The sequence below is a fragment of the Leptonychotes weddellii genome, chromosome 11 (genome assembly GCF_054177405.1).
Source record: "Leptonychotes weddellii isolate Sample4059 chromosome 11, ASM5417740v2, whole genome shotgun sequence".
NCBI classification, from domain to species: domain Eukaryota; kingdom Metazoa; phylum Chordata; class Mammalia; order Carnivora; family Phocidae; genus Leptonychotes; species Leptonychotes weddellii.
Genome location: NC_138379.1, coordinates 13,235,166 through 13,259,282, shown reverse-complemented (window position 1 = coordinate 13,259,282; position 24,117 = coordinate 13,235,166). Strand labels below are relative to the sequence as shown.

Genomic DNA, 24,117 nt, shown 5'->3' with positions numbered 1-24,117 from the left:
CAGGGAGTTTGCTGTGGTAATTTGTTGGGGCAGGGACTCGTGAAGGAAAGGGAAGGCAGTTGGGACTGGCTTTTAGGGGGCTGGGGGCTTGGCGGTGAGTGCTCCCCAGAGCTCATGGAAAAAGCAGAATGGTTATGAAAATTGCTTCCAGGGCCCCGACTCCTGAAAGGGTGCCGCCGTCCAGTCCCCTGAGCCTTTCAGTCTGGTCTTTCCAGGGACCACACCAAGGCTGGGAGGGAACCCAGAAGGCTTCCTAGAACTGACACTCCTCATCGCAGCCACTCTCAAGCAAAGGTCTTTTGGTATAGCTCACTACCAATAGAAGGTTCTGTCCGTTGGGAGAGGAGAGATGGGGGCTGCTTGCCTGCCTTCCCCCCTGCCCCCCCCTCCCCCTGCCCCACTGAAGCCTGCGTGGGTCAAGTCTGTCCCCATTCTCCCCAGCCACCCAGGCCTCCCTCACATGCTGCAGAAGCCTGCTGGGAGAGCTCTTCAGAACCAGGGGGGCCTCTCTGCTCAGCGTGGGACCACAGGAAGCCAGACCTTGGTTCCTGAGTGTGAGACACTGACCTCCCAGCTGCCCCAGGACAGTGTGTGTGTGTGTGGGGGGGGGGGCCTGAGAGCCCACAACGGCCTGGCCTCCAGCTAGCCCACCCGTCCACCCAACCAGCGCCTGGCCGAGTAGCTGCAGCAAGGGGCGAGCCCTGCCCCTGGACTGGGACCTGGGAGGACGGGCTGGGCCTACATGCGGGGTGCAGCGGGGAGAAAGCACCAACTACAGCAGAACGGGGAGACCCTTCCCAAGCCTCCTTTCCCAAGCATCGGCTCCTTTGCTCTTCCCAAGGGGATCCCGGGCTTCTGCTCCCCTCCAGATGTCCATTCTTCCAGCCACGCTGGTTGGTCACAGTGGGGCAGTGCCCCAGAATCCAGCGCCTCCCAGCTCCGGGAGGCGGGCCGGGCAGTCCTGGTTCAGGCGCTTCTGGGGCTGACCCTCCGCAGCCCGAGCGGAGATCTGGTCTCTCGGAATCCCGCCACAGCTTCTTCCTGAGCCTCACAGGGGTCCTGGGCACCTCAGTCCTCGTCGGGGAACAGGAACACGGGGGGACGCTTCCAGAGCGCTCCCCGGCAGCCACGTGCGGGACCACCCACGTGACCGCCCACGTGGCTCAGCGCGCGCACGTGGCCGCCAGCACCTCCTGGGCGCCCCTGCCCGCCTACCTGGCGGTGCCGAGGTTCCGATACTGGCACAGCAGCAGGTGCCTGAAGGTCTTTTTAAAGGTGGCGTTGCAGAGCGCGTAGCAGGCGGGGTTGATGGTGCTGTTGACGTAGCAGAGCCAGTAGCCGATGGACCACACCGTGTCGGGGATGCAGCTCCGGCAGAAGGTGTTCACCAGGACCATGACGTTGTAGGGCGTCCAGGTGAGGATGAAGGCCAGCAGAATGGCGAAGATGGTCCGCGTCACCTTGCGCTCCCGGGCCGCCATCTGCCGCTTCTTGCGCACCTGGTTGCGGGCGATGCTGGCAAACTTGCGGGCCACGTTGGCTGCCGGGCGCATGCCGGCGGGCGTGGCCGGGACGATCTCGATGGCTGTCACACACTCATTGCCAGTCTGCTTCGTCACGATCTGGATCTTGGACCATTTGGAGGCGGGGTTGAGGGCCCGCGGCTGGAGGGGAGGGGCGGGCAAGGCGGGCGTGGTGGCCTCCGTGGTGGACAGCTCCGTGGGCGGCCGTTCCTTGGTGTGGTGTGTGGCGCTGCCGGAGCTGGACTCGTTGGAAGTGTCCTTGTCGGCCACGGGGCGCGGCGGGGGCGGCAGGACCGGGGGAGGGGCCTCCTCCAGCTTCCCGTTGCGCAGCTCCTCGGGAGCCGGGTCCCCAGGCGGGGCTTTCTTGATGCTCTGCTTCATCAGGGGGCTCTTGAGGAAGGCCAGAGTCTTGGCCTTCTTCTCCTTGGGGCCCTCGGGCCGGTGCTTGTGAACTCGGCTGCGACTGGCCAGGGAGATGTGGATGTAGAGCACCGTCATGATGACCACGGGCAGGTAGAAGGCGGCGATGGCGGTGCCGAAGGTCACCGCCGGGTTGGACAGGAACTGGATGAAGCACTGGTTGTCCGGCACCGTCCGCTTGCCCACCACGAACTGCCAGAACAAGATGGCAGGTGCCCAGAGCACGAAGGACAGGACCCAGGCGGCGGCGATCATGAGGCCCGCCATCTTGGTGGTGCGCCGGGCTGGGTAGGTGAGGGGCTTGGTGACGCAGAAGTACCTGTCGAAGCTGATAATGAGAAGGTTCATGACGGAAGCATTGCTCACCACATAGTCCAGGGCCAGCCACAGGTCACAGACCACGGCGCCCAGAGGCCAGTAGCCCTTGATGATGTACACGGTGTAGAGGTTCATGGAGAAAGCGCCTATGATGAGATCGGCGCAGGCCAGGCTGAAGAGGAAGTAGTTGTTGACTGTCTGCAGCTGCCTGTTGACCTTGATAGACAGCATCACCAGGATGTTGCCCACGACAGTCACCAGGCTCAACGAGCCCGTCACCGTGGCGATGAATATCATCTCCACTGTCTCGTAGCGGTTATGGGTTGATGTGACCAAGCGTACCGACTGGTTGCCCGCGCTGCCGTTGACTGGTGTGAAGTTCGCCATTTTGGTTAGCAGTGGTGGGCGGCCAGTGTCTGGAGGAGGAAGGAGAGAGGAAAGGGTGAACTGGCGAAGTGGTTTAGAGAGGTAACTCGAGGTGACAGAGGAACATCACCCTGCAGAGCCTTGGAGAACTCTGTCTCATCGTGTGCTCGTTTCTTCACCCATCCGTTGCTTATTGAGGGCCTACTGTGCGCAAGCACCGTTCCGGGTGCAGGAGTTACAGAAGTGATTGAGACACACACGGGCCCCACCCTCACAGAGCTGACAATCTGATCAGGGCAGACAGACAAACATGCGAGCCACAAAAAGAGTGCTAGAGGGAGAACAAGGCAGGGCAACAGGATAGTGGGTGAGTCAGAGGACAGACAGGGACGCTTCCTTGCTGGGTGATCAGTGAAGGCCTCTCCAAGGAGGGGATCTGGACAATGGCAAGGAGGCAGCCATGTGAAGAGCTGCAGAGGTGGCTTAGTCGGGGGCAATGGCCAGAGCAAAGGCCCTGGGGCACGTGTGGGGCGCCAAGAGAAGGCCAGGGCGTGCGGGGCCCAGAGAAGCAATGGGGAGGGGCTTCAGTGGTCCCAGAGTCAGCATGTAGCTCTGGCCAGAAGTGTTCATTCATTCACCTCGTCAGTCATTTTGTGACCAAACATCACAGGGGGACCTGTCCTCCACCCTCCCAGATGGCACTGGGGACACAGGCAAGAATATATGTTAGCAGCTAACACTTACTGTCTACTAAGTGTCCGGCACTTTCTGTACTTTTTATCAATATTAACTAATGTCTTCCTCACGTCAAGTCTGTGAAGTAGAAACCTTTATTTTTCACTACTTCCAGGTGAGGAAACTGAGGCACAGAGATGTTAAATAACCCGCCCGAGGTTCCACGAGTCCTTGACGTCCTGCTGCCACCCCAGAGCTGAGGGTGCTGGCAGCCGAGGCCCGAAGCGCCACCGAGCCGGTGATACCACCTTGGGGCAGGCTCCTGGGATGACCGGGGTGGCCTGGAGTGGGGAACCCCCGAGGACGAGGAGAGTGCCATGCAGAGGGGTCTGGGAGGTGCATACCACTGCGGCAGCCCCTCCCCAAGCTCCCCCTCCCAGCCCCAGGGCGGAGGGGTGGGGACACAGTGCAGGGGCAGTAGGGACCATCCACAGCCAGGGGCTGAGTGAGGACCAGGAGGAGTGAGAAGCTGAGGGGGCCTGTCAGCCGAGGAAAGACACACATGGCTTCCAAGGGGCCGGGGCCAGCCCTGGGCCCGACTGGGAACCCAAAGGGGACCCAGAGTGTCCCAGAGGGAAGAGGGCAGGGGAATGTCGCAGGGGGGCCCGCGGCCAGCCCGAGGGCACCGTCCCCCCCGGCCCACCCACACGGCCCCTCCCCTGAGCCTGCACCCCCCTCCCACCCAGGTTCCTCTTCATCTCTCCCCCGCCTTCCTCTCCCATACACGTGAGCGAGGCCCACGCCCAGTGCGCTGTGCCAGGGCAGCCGTTCAGCCCAGCCTCCTTCACACCCGCCAACACGCGCACCATTACACACACGCACACGGGCCCCATCCCAGCCCCGCCAGCCCCGCGCGCTGTCGTATACACAGCGTCTGTGTGTGAGAGAGAGAAAGAGAGAGGGAGAGCCAGCCGGTGTGGAGGAAGGAGCCCTCAGCCAGCAGCCCAGGCCCCAAGGCCAGCAGGGTCCTGGCTCTAGACCAGCCACCTCACCTTCCCGCCCCTCTCTTTCTCATTTGCAGAATAGAGAGGACTGGGTCCGCGGGACCCCTCCCGAGCAGCTATGGGGACCAGCAACTAAACTTTCCATCTGCAGCATGAAAATGCACCAGAGGCTGGAGGCAAGTCCCAGGGTGACCACCCTCTGCCCCACGCCTGGCCTCAGACCCTCTCACTCGCCTCTGCAGACGCAGCCCCAGCCCCCTGGCCTGGCAGTTCATGTTCGCCTGTCTAAATCCTTGGTTCTCAGGAGGGGAGGCTCAACAAGGGCGTTGCCATCTCCAAGGTCACACATGAGTCAAGGGCAAAGACTAAATACCACCCTCTCTGGGGTCTCTGACAGCCCCCTTTCAGCTTTGAGAGGTTCAGGTGTCACCCTCTGAGCTGGGAGAGCAGAAGCACCCAGCATGAAGAGGCTACCCTCCCCAGGCAGGTGCAGGCAGGGGCAGGGTGGGCAGGACGGATCTGTCCGCCAGCACCCAGGAAAGCCCCGGGAGCCTCCGGGGCCAGGACACAGGCCAGCGAGATGGGAATGGGGCTGGAGGTGCCAAATGTGAAAAACATAATAGCCCTTGTTTATTGTTAACTAGGAGTCAGGAATTCCTCTGAGCTTTTTAATATAGATTATCTGGTTTAATCCTTACAGACGCCTGAGAAGGCAGGTACTATTCGTATCCCCATCTCACTGATAGAAGTATCTTCTTACAGATGAGGATAATATTAATGAACTTGCCCAAAGTCATCTGGTCTGTAATGCGGGGTGGGGGGAGGGGCAGGATTCGAACCCAGGAGCCACCTTCTCAACCTCAACCTGTCTCAGGTTGATTTCCTGCCTCTGCTGTCCACTGCTCAAAACCAAAGAACTAAGGGTCCCCACCCACTCCCTGCCGGCTCCCCCACTTAGCTTTCCCAGGAGAGAAGAGGCCTCTTATCTCCATGGGGGACATCTTGTCTCCAAGGAGGTGACAGGTGGTTTAGTTCCGCTCTGGGTCTGCTAGGGGAAGCTGCCAGCAGCAGAAGGGGTGAGGCATGGTGTCTCGCCGCCTCCTCCCCACCCTCTTTCTGGACCCCTCGGGTTTCCCTGCAGACATTCTGACAGCAACCCTCTCCGGGGCTTTCTCTGCGATCCAGCCAGGCCCGCCGGAGATCTGGGGAAGCAAGCAGCCGCTGCCCAGGGCTGTGCGCACCGCTAGATGGCAATGTCGAGCCCTGGGTGCCAGCTCCGGACTTCGGGCGGGCGGCTCTTCGCCACCGCCCCCAACTCCATCGCGACCGAGAACACAGAGGAGGCTCCAGGGCAGGGCCTCCCAGGGGAAGGACGTGGTTTCCCCCCCACCCCCACCCCCTTGCCAGGCCCTGCCCAGGAGCTGCCCTCGGCTCCGCGCGGGTTCCATGGTGGGAAAGTTAAGGGCGCCCGGCTTCCACCCGGCCCCGCGGAGGAACGTGTGGGCGGGAAGGCGAGTGCGAGTTCTGTTTGTGTGTGATTACTGGGGAGCGCGAGTACAAGCGAGTAGCTGTCTGCATGTGCGTGTGTGCGCGCTCGGCCACGCCTGGATACCGGGGGCCCGTGTGCGCGTGAGCGGGCCCGTGCCATGTGGACACGTGCTTGTGCGTGCGTGTGCGGCCCGGGGTGCTGTGGCCTGGGGGATGCACACGATTCGGGTATGCGAATGCATATGCACAACTGTGAGTATGCACAAACTGTGAGTTTGTGCACAGGAGCAAATGCAGGGCCCGCAGGAGGTGACCGCTCCAGGCCCTGCCGGGAGACTCAGCTCAGACTTTGGCTGTCTGAGCGCAGAGAAGCGAGTCTAGAGCCAGTGTCTGGATCGTGCCCCGCTCGTGGGTGGGGAAGGGTCGCGGCCAGGCTACAATCTGGGCTGCCACGGGCCCCCTGACCTTGGGGCATCGTCTCAGGCAGCGCCCAGTGGTGTCTGGGTCCCCAACGCTGCAGTGTGGAGTCCCAGCCTGGGACTGACTTCTGTCGAGGGGCCGCGGCCGGAGTCGCCCCACTGGCCTTACAGGACACGGGGTTCAGCTCAGCGTGCCCACGGAGCATTATGGCCAAAGGGTGCCGGGTCTGCCCGCGGGAGTGTACCGGCAACACTCCAAAACGGGGAGGCCCAGCCGTGGCTTAGGTCAGTTGAGTGTAAGATTCTTCCCCACCCACACTTCTAACCCTGCACCCCGCAGGAGAGGCACCGTCTGGCCCGAGCGGCTAGAGTGGGCACTGGTTTCTCGAGCCCTGAGCCAGGGCGGAACTCGAGGGCCGGGTTGGGAGTTATTATTGGGCTCATCTGGAGGCTCCTCCAGGTCTCCTTCCCGGTTGATGGGGCCCTGGCTCTCCGGTGCCCCGCCCTCCCCCCAACCCCCTAGCACGCAGTTCCTGCGGCCTCTGGGCGTGGGCACCGTGCTTTCCCGGGTTCTGGAGCCCCCCCCCCCTTTTCCAGACGAGAAGGGAGCGCGTGCTCTGGACGCCGTGGGGAGGGGTTTGGGGTGTGGGTCCTTGGTTCTTAGGCATTCACTCTAGGGCTCCGGGAAGGCTGTGGCCCCTGGATCCGTCCCTGGGGCGGGAGAAGAGACTCAAGAGTTCACAGGAGGGAGAAGGGGCTCAGGGGATTTGGCAAAGACATTGCGCCTGACACTTCCGCCACTGGGCCCAGGGCTTGGCTCCGCTCTCCCGGGCTCCGAGCCTGGGCAACAGCAGGGGGTAGTCCTGGAGTGGGGGAAGGGCGCCAGGAGCGGGTAGGGGTATTTCCGTCGGGGTTCAAGGTCGCGGATGGAGGACTTCATGGATCGGAATGGGCTGGTAGCGCGGGGGGTGGGGGGCGGGGAGACGGGCGGGAAAAAGGCTCCTTAGGGCTCCAGAGCCTGGTGCCCTCCAGAGCTGCAGGTGGGAGGGCTGGAGTGAGGGGTCCCGCCCCCGACGGCTGCCCCTGGCGCCCTGAGGGCTGTGGGCGGGCAACCCTCCCCCGACCTCCTGAATGTCCATTCCTTCCCAGAGGCGCACCTGGAGAAGCTTCCGAGACTCCGTGTCTTTCTTCCAGCGGGGCCCCTCACCCCCGGGCTCTGTGCAGCCCCCAGCACCGCGCTCGTCCCCAAAGGAGCCTGGGGCCCCGTCCCAATGGGACCCGCCTCCGGGGAACCTCAGAGGGTCCGGGAGCCCCACGTCCTTCTACCCCGAGTCCCCCCCGCCCCCGCGCCGCCGCGGAGTCACTTACCAGACACCTCCGCCCCGGTCCCCTCGCACCTGACAGACGGCGGGACCAGCGGGCGGCCCGCGGGCCAGCGGGCGGGGCGCGTGGCCGGGCCGCGGGCCGGGGGCGGGGACGGGGTGCCGAGGGGCGGCCCCTGCTCCGCCCGCAGCTCCTGGCGCTGTGGCTTCGACTCGCGCTCACGCTCGCACTTTTCCCCGAGCCGCGTGATGTCACGGGGAAGCAGCCAATCCTGGTGGGGCCGCGCCGCCCGCCCCGGGCCGGCCACCCAACTGCGACGCGCGGGGGGCACCACCCGGGGCGTCGGGAACCCCAGCTACGCGCGCCCCTCACTGGAGCCGGCCGACAGCTCCGCGCTCGGCCACTGTAGGGGCACCGCCCACGGTTGACAGTACGGCTTAGCGGGGGGCGCTGCCCTCTCGGGAGGCTAGGGTGGGGGGTGGGGTGGGGTGTCCGCGTTGTCATGGGGACGCGGCGCCCCCTCGCGGGCTGGGGAGGGAGCTGGCAGCCCCGTCTGGCTGCGCTCTCCGCCTCCGCTCTGACCAAGCACCCGGGACCTGGAGGTGGTCTCGCGCCCCTCCTGGACCACCCTCCCTACAGGGCCCCGCTCACAGTGGGACCTCGGAGGCGCGAGTGTTTGACCCCAGCAAGAGGTTACGGGTGGGTGGGGTCGGCTCAGCCGTCACGGTTCCGTCGGGGCAGAGAGCCGAGGACCGGCAGTTTCCAGCCTCAGGGCCGCATGTCGGCCGCGGGGCTATCAGAGAAGACGGGCGCCGTCGGGGCCTAGGAAGGAGCTGGAGAGAGAAGACAGGCAACAGTCCGCCAGGGAGAGAGGAGCCCACCCATCGCACACAACCCCTGCCCGGCCCCCCACCCCCGCCGCCCGGCTCCCGGCTCCCGCGCTGCAGGCCGGGGAAGGGGGGCGCATCCTCTCTCCAAGCCCCGGGATGGGACGCGCCGCCTAGCTAGCCGCGGCCGGAGGGCGAGTTCACCGATGCCTGTGAGGGAAAGCTGAGTGCCCAAGGTCACCCGGGGCGGAGCCCGGAACGAGACCCCAGAGGGCGAGCGGTCTCTTGAGGTCTCCGGGAACCGCACGGGTCGGGGCCTGGGGACTTGGGGCCTTGCCTGTGAGGAGCGGGAGGGCCCGGGAGTCCGCGGCTGGGGCGTCCGCGGGACCGAGTCGGGTGGCTTCAGCACCTTGGAGAGCTCCGCCTCGACACTGACCTTGTAGGCTCCGCTCCGCGCTCCAAGGCAGCCGCGTTTCTGCCTCCATCTGACACGACCCTTCCTGGGGCCAGCCAGGGTCGGACTCATCCCTCCCCCCACCACACCCAGGTCCTGAGCCTTGTCACCTCAAACTCTTTGAGCGCAAACACCCGATCAACCTTAAGACCGCCGGTTCCTTCTCTTGGAAAAACAACTCAGGTCCCGCCCCTCCACCCTCCCGCAGGACCGGGCGGGGGGCTGTGAGGGGGGCGCCCCGGTGGAGGCGGGTAAGGCAGTGGAGGGGAGGCGGCAGGAGCTGCCAGAGAAGGGGCGGGAATTGGGGTAAGAGCCAGCGCTGCGGGTCTTTTGGTGTGGAGTTCCCCACGCTGAGGAAGAGGTCCTCGGGTGCTCCCCAGGGCAGCTGGAATTGGCTGTTTAGGCTTAGAGTGAAAAGCCATCGTCCTTTATGTGAATGATCCGGTCTCCCATGAGCCTCATAACCAAGGACGAGAGAAGATATTGTTCTTGCCCCCACTTCACAGATGAAGAAAGGGGCTCAGTTGGTTCATAGGACAATCAGATAACAGTCCTGCCCTTGTTCCACTTTGCCATAAATCCAGGAGAGGGTGGTGCTCCTAGGAAGGTGGAATTGTGGTGTGTGTGTGTGTAATGGGGAGAGGGGGGAGGCCAGATACTTACAAAGTCACACAGGAAACAAGCCAGGCCAAGGACTGGAGGCCACAGAAATCAGAAATGTCTCCAACCACTGCCTTGAGTTCTTCCAGAAACCGTCAGGCAAGGTTGCTCCAGTTTTCCTGAAACCCTTACCATGTGGTAGGGTTGACCCCTCCAACCCCAGACCCAATAGTGGAACTGTGGAGAGCTGAGTTGGGAACCGGGGGACCTGGTTTTGTGTTTGCTCTCTGCCTTTGACTCAACTGGGTTCATAGACAACTTGCGTCTATAGAACTCCTCTGAACCGAATTCCTCATCTCCAAACGGGATTGCCAAGCTCTGCCCTGCTGACCCCACAACCTTGTTATGACAGGCAAGGGGCCCTGAGGCTTTACTACTAGTAGGGGAGCTTCCATCCACCGGGCAAGGGCTTTCTAAAGAAGGGAAGGGGTTGATGTGGAAACACAAAAGTTTGACAGGTAGCTGCTGGGTTCATCCTTGGCTAGACAGGGCACAGGCAAGGCAGGCAGGACCAAATTTGGATCCTCTCATCCACAAGGCATCTTCATACCCCGTTTTCCAAAATAACAGAGCAAGTCGGGTTCTCATCTGGGTTCAAACCCTGGCTCAGTTAGTTGTGTGGTCTGGGGTGGGGGGTGGGGGGATAGTACCAGTACCTATCTGGGAGGGCTTCTGTGATGAGGATCGAGATAGTACACATTGAGTCCTTGGCACGTGGTTTATACTCAACAAATTCATAGTCCATACTGTCAGACCAAGGAATTCCTCTCCTGGGGGGTTGGGGGATGGGAGTGCGTGGGTGGAGGGCAGGGATTGCAGTGGGGCAATCCTTCGGTCCTTCAATGAGTAGTTCAAATCCTACCTCTTCTAAGAAGCCTGGCCCTAACCACTCCAGTGCTGACCTAGAATGACTCGAAATTATAGAGTTCCAAGAAACTGTAAGAGGTTACATAATACAAGCCCTGTATACTACAAGGGAAGAAAGTGGAGCAGAGAAAAGGCAGGTGGCTTGCCCAAGGTCACACAGCTGGTTGATGTGTCTTTTAGTCCAGAACCCACTCTTCTGTGGGTTCTGGACTAAAATGTCCTAGAAAATTCTAGTGTTCGTAACTGTAATAGCTCTACACACTGTTTTGTATTACTTGCTTGCCCATTTAATCTTTTGGTTTTGTCTCTGTTGGTACAGTAATTGTACAAGTCCCAGAGGATGTGGGACAGAGTCGGGCACACAAGAGATAGTCAAGAAATAGATGATGCTGGGGCACCTGTGTGGCTCAGTAGGTTGAGCATCTGCCTTTGGTTCAGGTCATGATCCCAGGGTCCTGGAATCAGCAGGGAGCCTGCTTCTCCCTCTCCCCCCTCCCCAACTCATGCTCGCTAATAAATAAAATCTTTTAAAAAAGAAGAAAGAAATAGTTGTTGCTGGCAAAAATCCCTGGGGTGGCTCTGTTTTCCTTGTACCCTTCTGTAAGAGTTGGGGCAAGTATCATCCCACGTTCTAACTGGCTTGAAACTCAAAGTGGCCAAGGCCCACAACTACGGCAGGCCCTTCAGCCACTGTGCTAAGGACAAAAAGTAAAGGGGAACCTGAGCAGCCACAAATGGCATCTTAGAGGGATGCCTGTAGACAAAACCAAGCTCCCTGCCTGGCCAGCCCAGACACCCATGATAGGTGGTTTCCGGGGACCAGAGAGGATCCAGCAGCTTTCTGGCCAGTCCCAGTCACATCTTCATTCCAGACCCACAGTCCTGGGTAGGAAGCAATCAGGATGGGTGACTTTCCGTCATTCTTACCTACCCACCTGTCACTGTTAAGGCTGCCCCAATCCTTAGCAGGCCCGGGGGAAGCAGGAGGTGGTGAGGCACAGAGACCCAGCACATGTGGCAGCCCGTACCTGACTGGCTTCTTCTTCTGAGGTGACAGACAGGGCTCCCCACATAGGACAGCAGCACCAGACACAGTGCCTGACAGAACCCAGGCCCGCTTAGTTCAATGACCCCCCTCCCCCACCCGCACCCCCAACACCACCCCCTCCTCCATCCTCCATGGAAACAAACAGAGAGGAGCCTGGTGAGGGGCATGTCATCATTTTAATGATGTAGATCTTTGGTGTTTCCCTCATTAGCAGTCAGACTATCCCCTCTCCTCCCACCACAATGTTTCTATGATGAGTTACAAACAGAAAAGAAATCACATTTTCATACTAAAAACAAAATAATCAGAGCCTTGATTTCTCCACTAGAAACTACACGTACAGTTCAAGATTCCACATGCAACACCTTAAGTCACAGACCGAGACCTCACACTCTGACCTGGAGTCTCATCCCCTCCCCCAGCCTGGGGCTGGCTTTGGCCTGGGCTCATGTAATACTGCCACCCACAGGTGCTGCTCTGAGGGCTGGGGAGGGGGCAGGGGGAGAGGAGCTTGGTGGACAAGCCCCGGGGGCTGGCCAGCCTACACCCCCCACTCCTGAGTGAGGACCTGCCCACCGTCCCTTGACCCCATCCTGTATCAGGCAAGCAAGCTGCTCCCTTGGCTCCATGGTTGTCCCCCATCAGTAAGTGCAGGAAGTCCCTGTCTTCAGGAATCTGGGAGCCTGGCCTGACCCCTGGCTGTGGTCTCTGTGGGGTAAGATGATAAAGAGAGGCTGAAGCTCTGGAAGGCTCAGAGACACAGGTGGTTCCTGGGGCCCAGGCTGCTCCTCCTGCTCTTGGGCTCCTAGTGGCCCCACCCGTGCCACAGGGGGCCAGGGCAAAGCTGCCCCAGCGGCCACTGTCCCGGATGGTTTGGCCCCAATCTGGAAGACAGTTCACCCTTCTGGGGCTCTCTGCCCAAGGGTGAGTCTCTTCAGCCATGTTTCTAGGAGAAAGGGGGGTTCATGGCAGGGATACCCACTTCCTCCTCCATTCACACGGAGCACAGCAGTATGGCTCCCCTGGGCTCCAGATCCTGGAAGCTTCTAGTCCCGAGGCAAGCCCTGCCCATTCGACTGCCTCATGCCCACTGCCTCTGACTTCACTCGACAATCCCCCCCACCCTGCTCCTGTTCCCTGATGCAGCCCGCAGCTCTTCCGCGCGTACAGTTCCCAGTCAGCTGTGAGGTCCGGTTTCTGCTCAGCGGTTCGAGGGGGAGCACCAGTGCACACATGGGTCTCTACCTGTTCCGTGGCTCCCTGCTGGGGCCTGCAGCTTCCCCCCGGCCGCTGCCACCGCCATCAGCAAGGTGATTGTTACTGGTCAGATCGCAGTGCAGGGTTGGTCCTTCGGTGCCGGGAAGGGGGAGAGGGGAGGGGACCGGGGAGGAAGGCGGCAGGGGTGGCTGGGGCGGCTCCCGCCCGGGGGCACCAGGCTGGTCCCAGGAGGCTGTCCGGGGGCTCAGGCCCCGCTCTGCCAGCTGCCCAGGCTCCGGGAGCAGTCCCCGAGAGGCGGAGGGCCGGGGCGAGGCAGCGCGGGCGGCCGCGGGCTCAGCGCCGGTCTGGGAGCCACGGTGGATGCGGTGGCTGACGATGATGCTGTTGCCGAAGCCACCCATGGAGGCCATGGTGGTGCTCTGCTCCCGCTGCACCACGGCCGTCATGCCCCCTTCCGCCATCAGCCGCTGGATCCTGCTGAGGGCATCTTCCCCGCTTGCACCGGACTCTGAGCCCTCACCTGGAAGGTAGGGAGCACAGGACAGAGGGGGTTCGTGGCTGACCGGGGCCACTGAGGCAGGCAGGCCACCGTGAGGAGGAGCTGGGGGATTCTCTGCCAAAAGCAGAAACGAGAAGAGTCCAACTCCCTCTTTCGGAGGATCAGAGACTTGAAAGCTAGACAAGATTCCCCAAATGGTCATAATTCCCACTTCTGTTCTACTGGTGGGGAAACTGAGGCTGAGGATGGCATGAGGTGGCCAAGGCCACTCAGCCAGTTAAGAGGCAGAGCTGGACCAGAAGGAGGGCATTTGGCACAAGTGGCAGGCTAGTCACTACATGAATGAAGGTGGCTGGGGTGGACACAGATGGCTTACTTTGTCTGCTGTCTCCCTGTCCGGGAAACTGGGAGACCTGGCCCAGAGAGAGGGCGTGCTGCCTGGTGTGTGGAAAGAGGGGGCAACCCACAGCGTGTGGCCCAAAGGCAAATAGTCCACTCTGCCTCATTTCAAAGCTGTGCTGTCTTCCCTCAGTGTTGTTCTGTTTACTTCCTAAAAGCCCACGAGAAAGACTGGGTTTTTAACTGTTCCCTAGAAGGCATTCTGTCTCCTCTCTTCCCTCTTTCCGAAACCACCAGCTTTCCCAAGCTGTTTCCCATTTACTGTTCTCCTTGGGTTGCGCTGGATGCCTGATGCCCTCATCCTTCCCTGGAGACAGCCAACTGCCCAGGCCTGAGGCTTCAGCCCACATCTCCAGGGAGGGAGAGAAGGTGCTGTTCCTTCCCCAAAGGCCTGGGCATTCCCACTCCCCTTGTGGGGGAGCAAAGGAGGCTCTGGCTCAAATCCATTCTGTGCTCACTAGCTGTGTGACCTTGGATGAGTCCCTTAACATCCACCTTGCACAGTGTGCTGGGCCAAGGAAATGGGGTAATGGGCATGGTGGGCACTTGGCGACGGCTGTGGTGATTAACCTGGGGCCTCGGAGTGGGGCTCCGTCCTGAGGGACCCTCCCTCCACCTGTGCTCAGCCCCCTGGCTGACCCAAGCCTGTGGGCAACTACGATCAAGACCCCTGGGGCTGTCAGGGCTAGCACTACCTATCAATTTATTTCCTTCGGCTACTTGCTGGCCAGTTTGGGATTCTGCAGATTTGGGGGCGCTGATGGTGAGGGTTTTTCTTTTTTTGGGTACTTATTGTCAACAGCTATTTTTGTAAGACTTTTTTTTGCTCCCTCCCTGTCCAGTCCCTTTTCTCTGCTTGCCTTGTTAGAGCTGGATTTCCAGCCAGCCAGTTCCACAGCTTCGCGGTGGCTAAGGCCCCATTAGATCTTTCCCTCCTTGTTAGTGCTTGGCAGCCTCACGCCATGGGTCTTCGTCAGGCGCTTCTCTTCAGCACTCAGCAGTGGGGACTCGGCCTCAGCTTTCACTTACGTGCCTGCGGTTTGTGTTTCTCCCCTTTTCTCCCCATCAACGCTCCCCATCCTCCCCCAATCCCCTAAGGCGGCTGCCCTTCCCTGCTTCCCCCTCCGACAGCTCAGCGCCAACTCCCAGGGCAGAAGAAAAGTCTCTGAAGGGCTCTTAGCACTCCTCTCAGGGGGCAAAGCCTTCCAACAGTGGGGCAGAGGCTAAGAGGAAAGGTCAACCAGGGCCTCGGTGCCAGCACAGCTCCTATCCTGTGAGCCCAAAGGGCTGCCTGGCGAGGCCCCCTGGGGACCTCTCTGTGCTCGCTGCCACCCCCACTGCTTTCCAAGAACTCTGTGCACTGAGGGCCTTCCCAGCTGGGTCTGGGATGTGCGGGGTGCTGGCCCGAGGCCTGCTGGCGTTGTCGCTCACTGTGCTGGGCTCTGTGCCTAGCGAACTATCAGCTCTTTCATGAAGCTCCCTTCCAGGGCCAGGACAGGGCTGCCTTGGGGCCCCAAGGGCGGTGCCACAGCCAGGTCCTCGGAGAGGCCCTCCTGCCCTTTCCCACTGCACCCGTGGCTCTGGCCTTGGCCATGTCTCACCACGACTGTGGCTGTATTTCGTGACTGGGCTTCTTGCTTATCACTTCCCTTTCCACCCAGCCTCCACGCTGCTGCTATTACCATTCTAATAAAGCTCAGATTCACTGAGTTCTAGTTAAGTCCCTAATCTGTTTAAAACCCAGAAATTCCAAGGGCCCTCAAAGTTGTCAAGATGCCTTAGCACGACATTTAAGGGACCTCTGGTCAGGTCGTAGCCACTTCCCTGACCATCCTCCCTTCCTGCACCAATGATCTTACCAAAGCCAACGGGCACTGCTGTGAGCCTGCCTGCCCCTGCTCACACACACTGGGGACACCCTGGGGATGTCAAGGTCAATGTGAATACCACCCCTCCCACCTGGCCTTCGGGGGACCCCAGCTGGGAGTGGCTGCTGTCTCCCTGAGCCCTCGCAGTGCCCCCACGCCTCCGTGTGTGTCATCTGTGGCTGTGGTATCTCCCTCCTGGGCTGCAGGTCCCTGGAGGCCTCAGAGTAAGTTTTATCTATCTTTGGGTCCGGTGGCTAATGCGTGGTCTTGCCCTTGGTGTCCATCTGGCACGTGAACGTGTGGCTGAATGAAAGGGCTCCCAGGCTGACTACAGGTGCTCCAGACTTAAGGTAGTCTGTGAAACCTGGTCACACGTCACCCTCTGCTGTGCGGGAAGTGCTGAAGCGTTTGTTCCCTTTCTGGGCTTGCTTTCGAAGGAGAAGACAATGCTCTCATCTCTGAAGCTGCTTCCCTCTGCGATACCTTTGGATTCCTGGTGCCTAACACAGTATCAGTCATAAAGTAAGTGCTCAAAAGAGACCAGACGGAAGAAGTTAAGCTGTGCCCATGGCCGGCTTCCTCACGGCTAGTGCACACAGCTGTGAGCTGAGCTTCTCTCTCAGGAACTCCAAGCCAAGGCTAAGAGCCACTGGAAGCAGCTAGCACATTCTGCAAGAAGAAAACACACTGGAGCCTGAGGGAAAAGGCAGCTGTGGCCGGGGATCCAAGCTATTAGCTCTAGGAGCAGTGGTGGCCACAGAGGTTAATTCTGCTGTCTCCTTCCCTAGCCAAAGCATTTCTTTTTGCCTTTGAAAAATGGGAAATTGAGTTAGTGTTGACAGGATATCTTTTCCTTGGCAAGTTCTAAGGTACTTTCTGAGTGCGGAGGCCAGGATGGGGTCAGCAAGTTCCCATAATGCCCTGTAACCGCATTTAATTCTGGGGCTTTCACTGCCCAGAAGAGGGAAGCCAGGCTGAGTGGAAGGGAAAGGAGGAGCTGCCCTTCCTGCCCTCGGGGGACCCGTTAGCCTTCCAGCCCCCTCACTTTCCACCTTTGCTGTTCCCTGGCCCCGGGCCCAGGCTACTGCAGCGGGGCTCTCATCTGCACCAGACAAGAAAAGGCCCAGGCAACCTTTCTCCAGCAGTCAGAGACAGACAGGAGTGAGCAAGCCAAGCTCAGGGGCAGGCTGCCTTTGCCTTCACACAATCCATCCATTCCACAAACTTCCTGAGTGCCTACTGTATGCCGGGAGGCACTGGATCAGTGTGGGGAGCAAAGAGCGAGCCCAGGGAACGCTCCCCTCCGTTTCCGAGTGACAGGGTAGGGAAGCTTTGAAGGTGGACAAGCTAAACAGCTGATAACTTGCAAAATTCCCCTGTGGAAGGCTCTTCCTGGAAGTCCTATAAAGAGCTGAAGAGACTTTAATCCAATCTTTAGAGAGTCAGAAAATGAAGAGTGGCCTGGAAACCCTTCTGTGCTGACAGCAAAAGGGCTAAGGGAGGAGGGGCAGCCCCAGAACGTGAGTCAGTCAGGCAGGGCCGTTTCCCCCACTAACCCCCCTGGGCCTCTGGTGTGTAGGGGGGCACAGGCGTTCCCGCCCTGGCCCCACCTTCTAGTGAGGCCCAGGAAAAGGGTCACCTAACTTCACTAAGGGCTTCCTCTACATGTTCCTGCAGCTGCGGCCATCAGTTGGCCAACACGGAGAGAGAGGAGCAGGGGTGAGAGTGGAGGCAGCGGTGTGCGGAGCTGCGACGCCTGCCTGCTGGATGGGAAAGGTGGGCCAGAGAGCCAGACTCTTGCTTCCTGGTCCCCTGCCTTGCTACCAGAGTGGCAGGAGAGGCTGGTGGTCCGGGGGGGGAGCACCTCAGAACAAGGCTCCTGGCGCCAGGAGAGATGGAGCTGGCCAGTGACATACCTCCCCACCACCCACACCTTTCCCCTTACTTCTGTCTGCGTGAGGGGCTTTCTGAAAGGGACTGGGGTGCTGAGAAGGGCTGGGGTGCAGAGCTCCAGGCAAAGGTCATGGGGCCCCAGACCGACGCAGCGAGCTACCTGAGCCCACCCTGCCCGCACTCCAGCGCCGGATGGCTGTACCTGCCGCAGAGCGCCTCTGGCCTCTGAACAGCTCCCCCTCCGCCACCTGCTCTCCTCTGGGGCGAGGAGACACGATGGGAATGAGGTGCTGGCCTCTGAAACTGGCCACAACCAACGAAGAGTCATGGGCCTCAGATGAGGATGTGGCCTGGGCCCAAAAAACGGATTCAATTTTTAAAAATCTCCGTTCACGGTGGTGAAGGGACAGCGCCCTGCGTGGGGCTACAGGATGGAAAGCTGCTCCCTGGGAGACACAGGCAGATCTGTTACTCTGCTTCCCGCACACCACGGCTCTTCCTTCTGTGGCCGTTTTTTGAGCAAATGGCTCAACACAGACCCAAAGCATTTGTGTGTGGCTGGAGGCTGCCTTGTCTGAAGCTCCGACCGGCAAGGGGGCTGGGGCGCGGGTAAGGAGAGCGACTGGGTGAGAACAGCCTTCTTAGCACAGCTGCCGACAGACTCCAGAGTGGCTCAAGCTCTACCGCTGGGAAGTGCTAACTGGTTCTCAGAAGTGTGAGGCCAGCACAGAGCCAGGGCTGAGGCTGGCCGAGCCACACCTGAGGAAGGTGAAGGAAGGGGCTGCTGGTGTGCCGGCCGCAGCCAGAACGGCAAGGAGCCATGGGTATAACCACGGCTCGACAAGCTACCCTGTGGGTCAGCCCTGAAGCCCAGGCCCCGCGTGCTCGTCCCAGAACAAGAGCCTGTGGCACTGAGTCTCTCCTGCAGGCTCTTCCGTATCTAGGCCACTTCCTGTGTGCTCTCTCTGGAAGAACAGCCTGGATCCTCCAAGTTTTACAGAAGAGGGCGGTCAGGGTACTTGGTGGGAGCTGAGCAGAGCTGTACGAGCAGCTCAGCCTGCTGGGAACAATGAGCCAGATCAGGGAAACGCTGTTCCTGCCTGAGGAGGCTCCTCGCGCCACCAGGGGAGCGTTCCCAAGCAGGTAAGAGGGTACTCCTTCGGAGAGGGGAGGGCCCTTTCTCAGCACCACCTGTCTCTGCGGAGGGGCCAGGAGGGGTGAGAGGACCCCCCAGTCGTAATTCCCCTCTAGAATTATGTGACTCTTACCTTCCCCAGGACCCGAAGCCGCTGTCCCCGGCTCCTGTAGCTCCCTCTCTGTCTGCGTTTCGGCATTCTGCAGCTGAAGGGCCAGAGTCTGGGTGCCCTGAGATGTCACGGAGGTGGCGGGGTTCCGGGGCTGCAGCCCAATGGCGTTCATCAGACCCATGTCTCTGTCTGTCCTCCATGCAGCTCTGCTAGTTCTAGGAGGGGGAGAGGCAGACAGAAGTCAGGCAGGGCTTCGGACAGCACGCCTCCCAGAGTCCCACCTGTTCCCCACTGACCCTCAGGGCACAGCCCCCTGGAGCAGAGGCCACAGGCTCCGAAGACAAGCCCTGTGCTCCTGCAGCTCCCTCCCGACGGCAGGTCATGCCTCTGGATCAGGCCAAGCTCTGGGACAATGAGAGGAGGCTGAAGAACCACCCAAGTTTGCAAACCAGCTAGTTCTGTCACTCCCTTAAACAGCGAGTGTCTTTCTGGGGAGGGAGAGGTGGCTGATCTTAAGACTCTTATTTACATTCAGGAAGCCACCAGCTGACATTTGTGGGACAAAGGGTGAGCAGAAGCAGAAGGACCTTTCCTCTCTTAGCTTTTCCTTCCCTCTAACTATATGCTGACAGGATTCTAGTTTAAATTCTTGGAATCTTCCCTGGCTCTCCACTTTGGAGGAAAAGCCCTTCTGGACTCCTTCAGGGCCTTCCCACAGCAGGCCCTTGAAGGCAGGCAGCACAAGCTGACCTGGGAGCAAGGCCCAGGCCCAAAGCTGGCAGCCCTCTTCCCTTGGGCATTTCCCCAGGTGCCAGCCCCTTGGGAGAGCTGGGGCTGGCAGCAGAGGGAGCCCAGGACTTCCGTGACAGGCACCAGCCACTCCTTTCTAGCTGCTTCTGGGGACTGTTCCTCTAGCTGTGCCCTATAATTCCTCTAGGAAGCAGCGAATGCCTAAGGTGTATTACTGACCCAGCACTTTTTGTCAGAATGTTCCAGTCTTCATTAATAAATTAAGTGACAAGTGGGTCGGTACCAGGTTTCTACTCTCTGGCCCCTGAGGAGGGTTTGTCCCTGGGCTACAGCTCTGAGCAGCTTGGTCCCCGAGGCCCTGGTCACCTGCAGCATTGTCCGCAGATTCTCCTTGGGCCACAAGCACAGTTCTTGGGGACAGCATCCCTCCCTAGTGCTGTCTTCTCCCCTTACCCCAGTGTGCCCAGACACCATGGCCAGGATGGGAAAGGGCCACAGGATGTCCTAGTTTGTTCTCAATCAAGACTCTAAGAGCAGAGGTTTTGTTCTCTTCCTCAGCCATAGAATGCTTTTCTCAAATGAAACTGCAAAAGCTCAATGCATGAAGCAGATCAAAGAGGAGCTGCTGTGGCTGAGGAGAGGCACCCAGAGAGCCCAGAGCAGTCCGAGGGCACTGCTCGAGAGCCCATCTGAAACAGGAGGAAGGGACAAGCCTCCCTCCTGCAGCTGTGCCCTCCTCCTTCCCAAACTCACCCAGGCCTTTCACTGCTCCTGCTGCTGGAGTGGACCGTGAAGACAGTCTCGTTCAGCTGGTCCCAGTAGTACTCAACACCAGAGTTTAAGGCCCTGAAAATCAGTTGGGAAGGGTGGAGGAGAAAAGGTGGAGAGCATTAGAGAGAGAAGGGCCAGAACTCCTTCCACCTCCTGGGCTTTGTGGACTGTGGCCCGACAGCCCTCTTTAGTCTCTCCTGGGGCAGAGCTGAGACCAGGACGCTCAGTACTGGAGCAATGCGGACGACTCTCCAACAGCCCAAATGCCTGTAGTGGTGGGTTTTTAGTCTCTTCCTTCCTCTGAACAATGCCTAACAAGCTCCTCCTTGGGCCTGAGAGATAGCTAAAGAATAGCCACCCTATCCGTAGGCAGTGGGTTAAGTGTTCTTCAGACATAAAGAAAGGAGCTAAGATGGCAAATGAGAGGCTGGGGAGGCCCTGGAGAGACAGGGTGCCATAGACAGCCCCACCTAAAGTCCGGACTTCGTGCTCCGAAACGGAGAAAGCATAGGCTCTTGCCACTGGGTCTTCCCTACTGCCATGGGGCAGGCAGGAAGGAAAATGAGGCACCTTACCATTCTCAGTTCTCCCACTGCCAACCCTGCCCTGCTTCCTCCTTTCCCTGTAATGGACCATTAAGCCGTTTCTTCTAATCGCCCATGGGCACTGCTACCAGAAGGGAAGCAGTGGCTTCTCATGTTTCTATAATGACCTACAAAGCCACCCCAGGCAGCAATCCTGTTAAACAGACTGCTTTGCTTTTAAGGATTCCTTCCTGGAAGAGGTGTTACCTAGCAGTCACTGTGGTTGAGGGTGGGGTGCTGGTGGTGAAGGTGGGGACAGGAGATGGGGAAGAGGTGTCTGAGCCCATCAGAACTCTGGTGTCCCTGGGGCGTCTGGCTGGCTCAGTTGGTTGAGCATGGGACTCTTGATCTCGGGGTCGTGAGTTTGAGGCCCACGTTGGGCACAGACCTCACTTAAAAACAAAACAAGGGCGCCTGGGTGGCTCGGTTGTTAAGCGTCTGCCTTCAGCTCAGGTCATGATCCCAGGGTCCTGGGATCGAGCACCGCATCGGGCTCCCTGCTCAGCGGGAAGCCTGCTTCTTCCCTCTCCCACTCTCTCTGCTTGTGTTCCTGCTCTTGCTATCTCTCTGTCAAATAAATAAATAAAATCTTTCAAAAAAACAAAACAAAACAAAACAAAACTCTGGTGTCCCTCTGGAGACTGAAAGAGATACTCAGAATAGCCGGCTTGGCTCCTAAATGGGAGGGGGCACGCACACGTGCTTGAAGAACCGTATCCCCCCCCTGAGTCCAGATATTGGAGCCCTATCCCCCAGTGTGACTGTAGCTGAAGAGAGGGTCTTTAGGAGGTAATTAAAGTTCAGTGAGGCCATAAGGGTGGGACTTGAATCCAAAAGGACTGTGGCTTTATAAGAAGAGTACAAAAGTGGGGTGCCTGGCTGGCTCAGTCAGTGGAACATGCAACTCTTGATCTTGGGGTTGAGCCCGTGTTGGGTGTAGAGATTATTTAAAAAAAAAAATTTTTTTTTTTTTGAAGATTTTCTTTATTTATTTGACACAGGGAGACACAGCGAGAGAGGGAACACAAGCAGGGGGAGTTGGAGAGGGAGAAGCAGGCTTCCCACGAAGCAGGGAGCCTGATGCGGGGCTCGATCCCAGGACCCCAGGATCATGACCTGAGCTGAAGGCAGACGCTTAAAGACTTAGCCACCCAGGCGCCCCTATTTAAAAATTTTATTTAAAAATAAAATCTCAGAAAAAAGAAGAAAAAGAAAAAGAAGAATAAGAAAGAGATCTCTCGCTTTCTCCACCATGTGAGGACGCAGGAAGACAGCCCTCACCAGAACCCAACCCTGCTGGCTCCTCATCTCAGACTTCCAGCCTCCAGAACTGTGAGGAAATAAATTTCTGTTAAGATCCCCCAGTCTGGGGCGCCTGGGTGGCTCAGTTGGTTAAGCTACTGCCTTCGGCTCAGGTCATGATCCTGGAGTCCCGGGATCGAGTCCCGCATCGGGCTCCCTGCTCGGCGGGGAGTCTGCTTCTCCCTCTGACCCTCCTCCCTCTCCTGCTCTCTGTCTCTCATTCTCTCTCTCTCAAATAAATAAATAAAATCTTTAAAAAATAAAAAAAAAATAAAAAGATCCCCCAGTCTGTGGTGTTCTGTAACGGCTGCCCAAGCTAAGACAAGCTCCGACAAAAGCCAACTTTTTAATCTAGAGGCCTCAGCCATCTTCCTTTAATGGCAGAACTTCTTCAACAAAAAGCAGAGAAATCAAAGCCAGTGGGTCATGAGGGAAAGGCCAGCTGGGGGGCGCGGGGCGGAGTGAAGTCAGGATTAGCCAGGATGGGCACCGGACAGGGCCTGGCTGACAAGGGACCACGTGTCAGGAGGCTGTGCTACTGCAGGTGAAGGGGAACAGGCCTAGGCTGGAACCCCTCATCTGTCTCTCGAGGGTCATGAAGATTCTGGGGACTGGACTTCACCTGAGGGCACGCGAGCGTCTTTGGAGGGAAAGAGCCACAGCCAAGCACAGGTGCTCTTCCTTCCCTGTCTGGTCTAACCGCTCCTGGCTACCCCCGGGGGCCCGCAGGGCTGCGGATTTGGTGTGATCTTCTTCAGACCATCCCTTTAAAAAGGAACAGCTCCTTCCTCTTCAGAGCATTCAGCTATTTTTGTGGGTGTTGTCTGAGAAGAGCAGGGGCACTGCAGGGCAGGGGAGATAGGAGAGGACCTTTCACGACGGAAGAGGCAAAGGGCCAGAGGTCAAGAGCAGAGGCCTCCAAAAACAAAGCCATCATTGCAGTTTGCTGAGCAAATCCTGGCTGCATGAGGCCCCATGTGAAGCCAGCTGCCAGGGAGCCTCTGATTTACAAACTTGTCAAGATTTATTGACAGGTGGCAGTACCATCTGGGGCCCTGCCAAATCCTTCCTCTGTAATTCCTGCTAGCCAGGGCCGGTTAGCGACAACAAACTGTCCACACTAGACCTATGCTGAGCCATGCGCTGCACGACCAGGAACCTTCCTTCCAGTCTCAGAAGACAGGCCACCTGAAGGCCCACTCTCTGGGCTGGGACTGTCAGCATGATGCTGACGATCAAAGGGTCCCCTCAAACACTTTCCATCTGGCAGCATGCAGTGTCAGCTCAGAGCTGCGGATTCAGGACATTCAGTGATGAGGTCGACGGCCAAGCAGCACGAGACAACGGAGTCTGGCAGATGTGCTTCTCCTGCCCACCCCCATCCTTTCTGCCCCCCACCAACAGGTCTACTGGAGCCCGGACCTGTTCTACTTTCTGTGGTCAGAGCAGCTTGACTACAACAAGCTCGTGTTTAAAGTTTGGTTAAAATTCCAGGTACTGGACCAAGGATCAGAACTGAAGACACCCTGTCTGGCGACTAAAACTCTTAGCCTTCAATACCCGGTATCACTGATTTCTGTCTACAAGCTGAAGAATGCTCCCAACTATCTCTTTTCTCCTTGGGTCTTAGTAAGGATCAATGAGTCACTGTTGGCTCCGGGTTCTTCCTGATAGCCAGGCAAACACACAAAGGGCTGAGGAAGCACGGGAAGGCCGAGCAGGGTCAGCCTTTTCAGAGGGACTTACTTCCACTTCACCCTAGGCTTCCTTCAGCACCATCTGTAAGCTGTGCTTCTGGGCTGGGCTCAGTGACTCCCTCACACCTGGGACCTTCTGGGGCTGCCTGAACATAGCTAGGAGCTGTCCTAGCTTCCTCAGTGGTGACCACGCTCTCATGCAGATTATGGCTCCGATCTTCTCAATTTTTTTTTTTTTTAAGATTTTAAGGAATCTCTACACCCAACATGGGGCTCGAATTCACAGCCCTGAGATCAAGAGCTGCACGCTCCACCGACTCAGCCAGGCAGGCACCCCTGAACTTCTCCACTTCTAGGGAATATTTCCTTTGAGAACATTCTTCTTTCATCTATCACTTACATGCTATTTGGAAAGAAGGACGGGCATTTATCCCCGCTATCCCTGCAATGTGGGAAAGAGTTGGCACCTGGCTCTTGTGGGACAGCCGGAAAGATGA

The 24,117-nt window shown here is 58.8% G+C and overlaps 2 protein-coding genes across 14 annotated transcripts in view; both read right to left on the bottom strand.

Annotated features, from left to right (window-relative positions):
- Window positions 1–50: 50 nt before the first annotated feature.
- Window positions 51–9,370, bottom strand: CHRM4 (cholinergic receptor muscarinic 4). Of its 2 annotated transcripts, none has more exons than XM_081798203.1 (2): window positions 8,800–9,370; window positions 51–2,677 (listed from the first exon to the last, which is right to left on the bottom strand). In XM_081798203.1, exons 1-2 carry the CDS (start codon window positions 8,846–8,848, stop codon window positions 1,212–1,214), a joined length of 1,515 nt encoding a protein of 504 aa, XP_081654329.1. In that variant the 5' UTR covers window positions 8,849–9,370; the 3' UTR covers window positions 51–1,211. The 2 variants fall into 2 exon arrangements, with proteins under 2 accessions (XP_081654329.1, XP_081654330.1); XM_081798204.1 differs by lacking the exon at window positions 8,800–9,370 and adding an exon at window positions 7,582–7,661.
- A 2,179-nt stretch (window positions 9,371–11,549) lies between these two features.
- AMBRA1 (autophagy and beclin 1 regulator 1) overlaps window positions 11,550–24,117 on the bottom strand; it is a 173,004-nt gene continuing 160,436 nt past the window's right edge. For 10 of the 12 annotated variants that reach the window (XM_081798173.1, XM_081798172.1, XM_081798171.1 and 7 more), the window contains 3 exons: window positions 20,020–20,112; window positions 18,538–18,731; window positions 11,550–13,130 (listed from right to left, as the gene is read on the bottom strand). In XM_081798173.1, coding sequence (XP_081654299.1) covers window positions 12,634–13,130; window positions 18,538–18,731; window positions 20,020–20,112 — 784 coding nt within the window. In that variant the 3' untranslated portion in view covers window positions 11,550–12,633. Of the gene's footprint in view, window positions 15,877–18,537; window positions 18,732–20,019; window positions 20,113–24,117 lie in introns of those variants that run through there. The other 2 variants (XM_081798180.1, XR_014138574.1) reach the window with 2 other exon arrangements.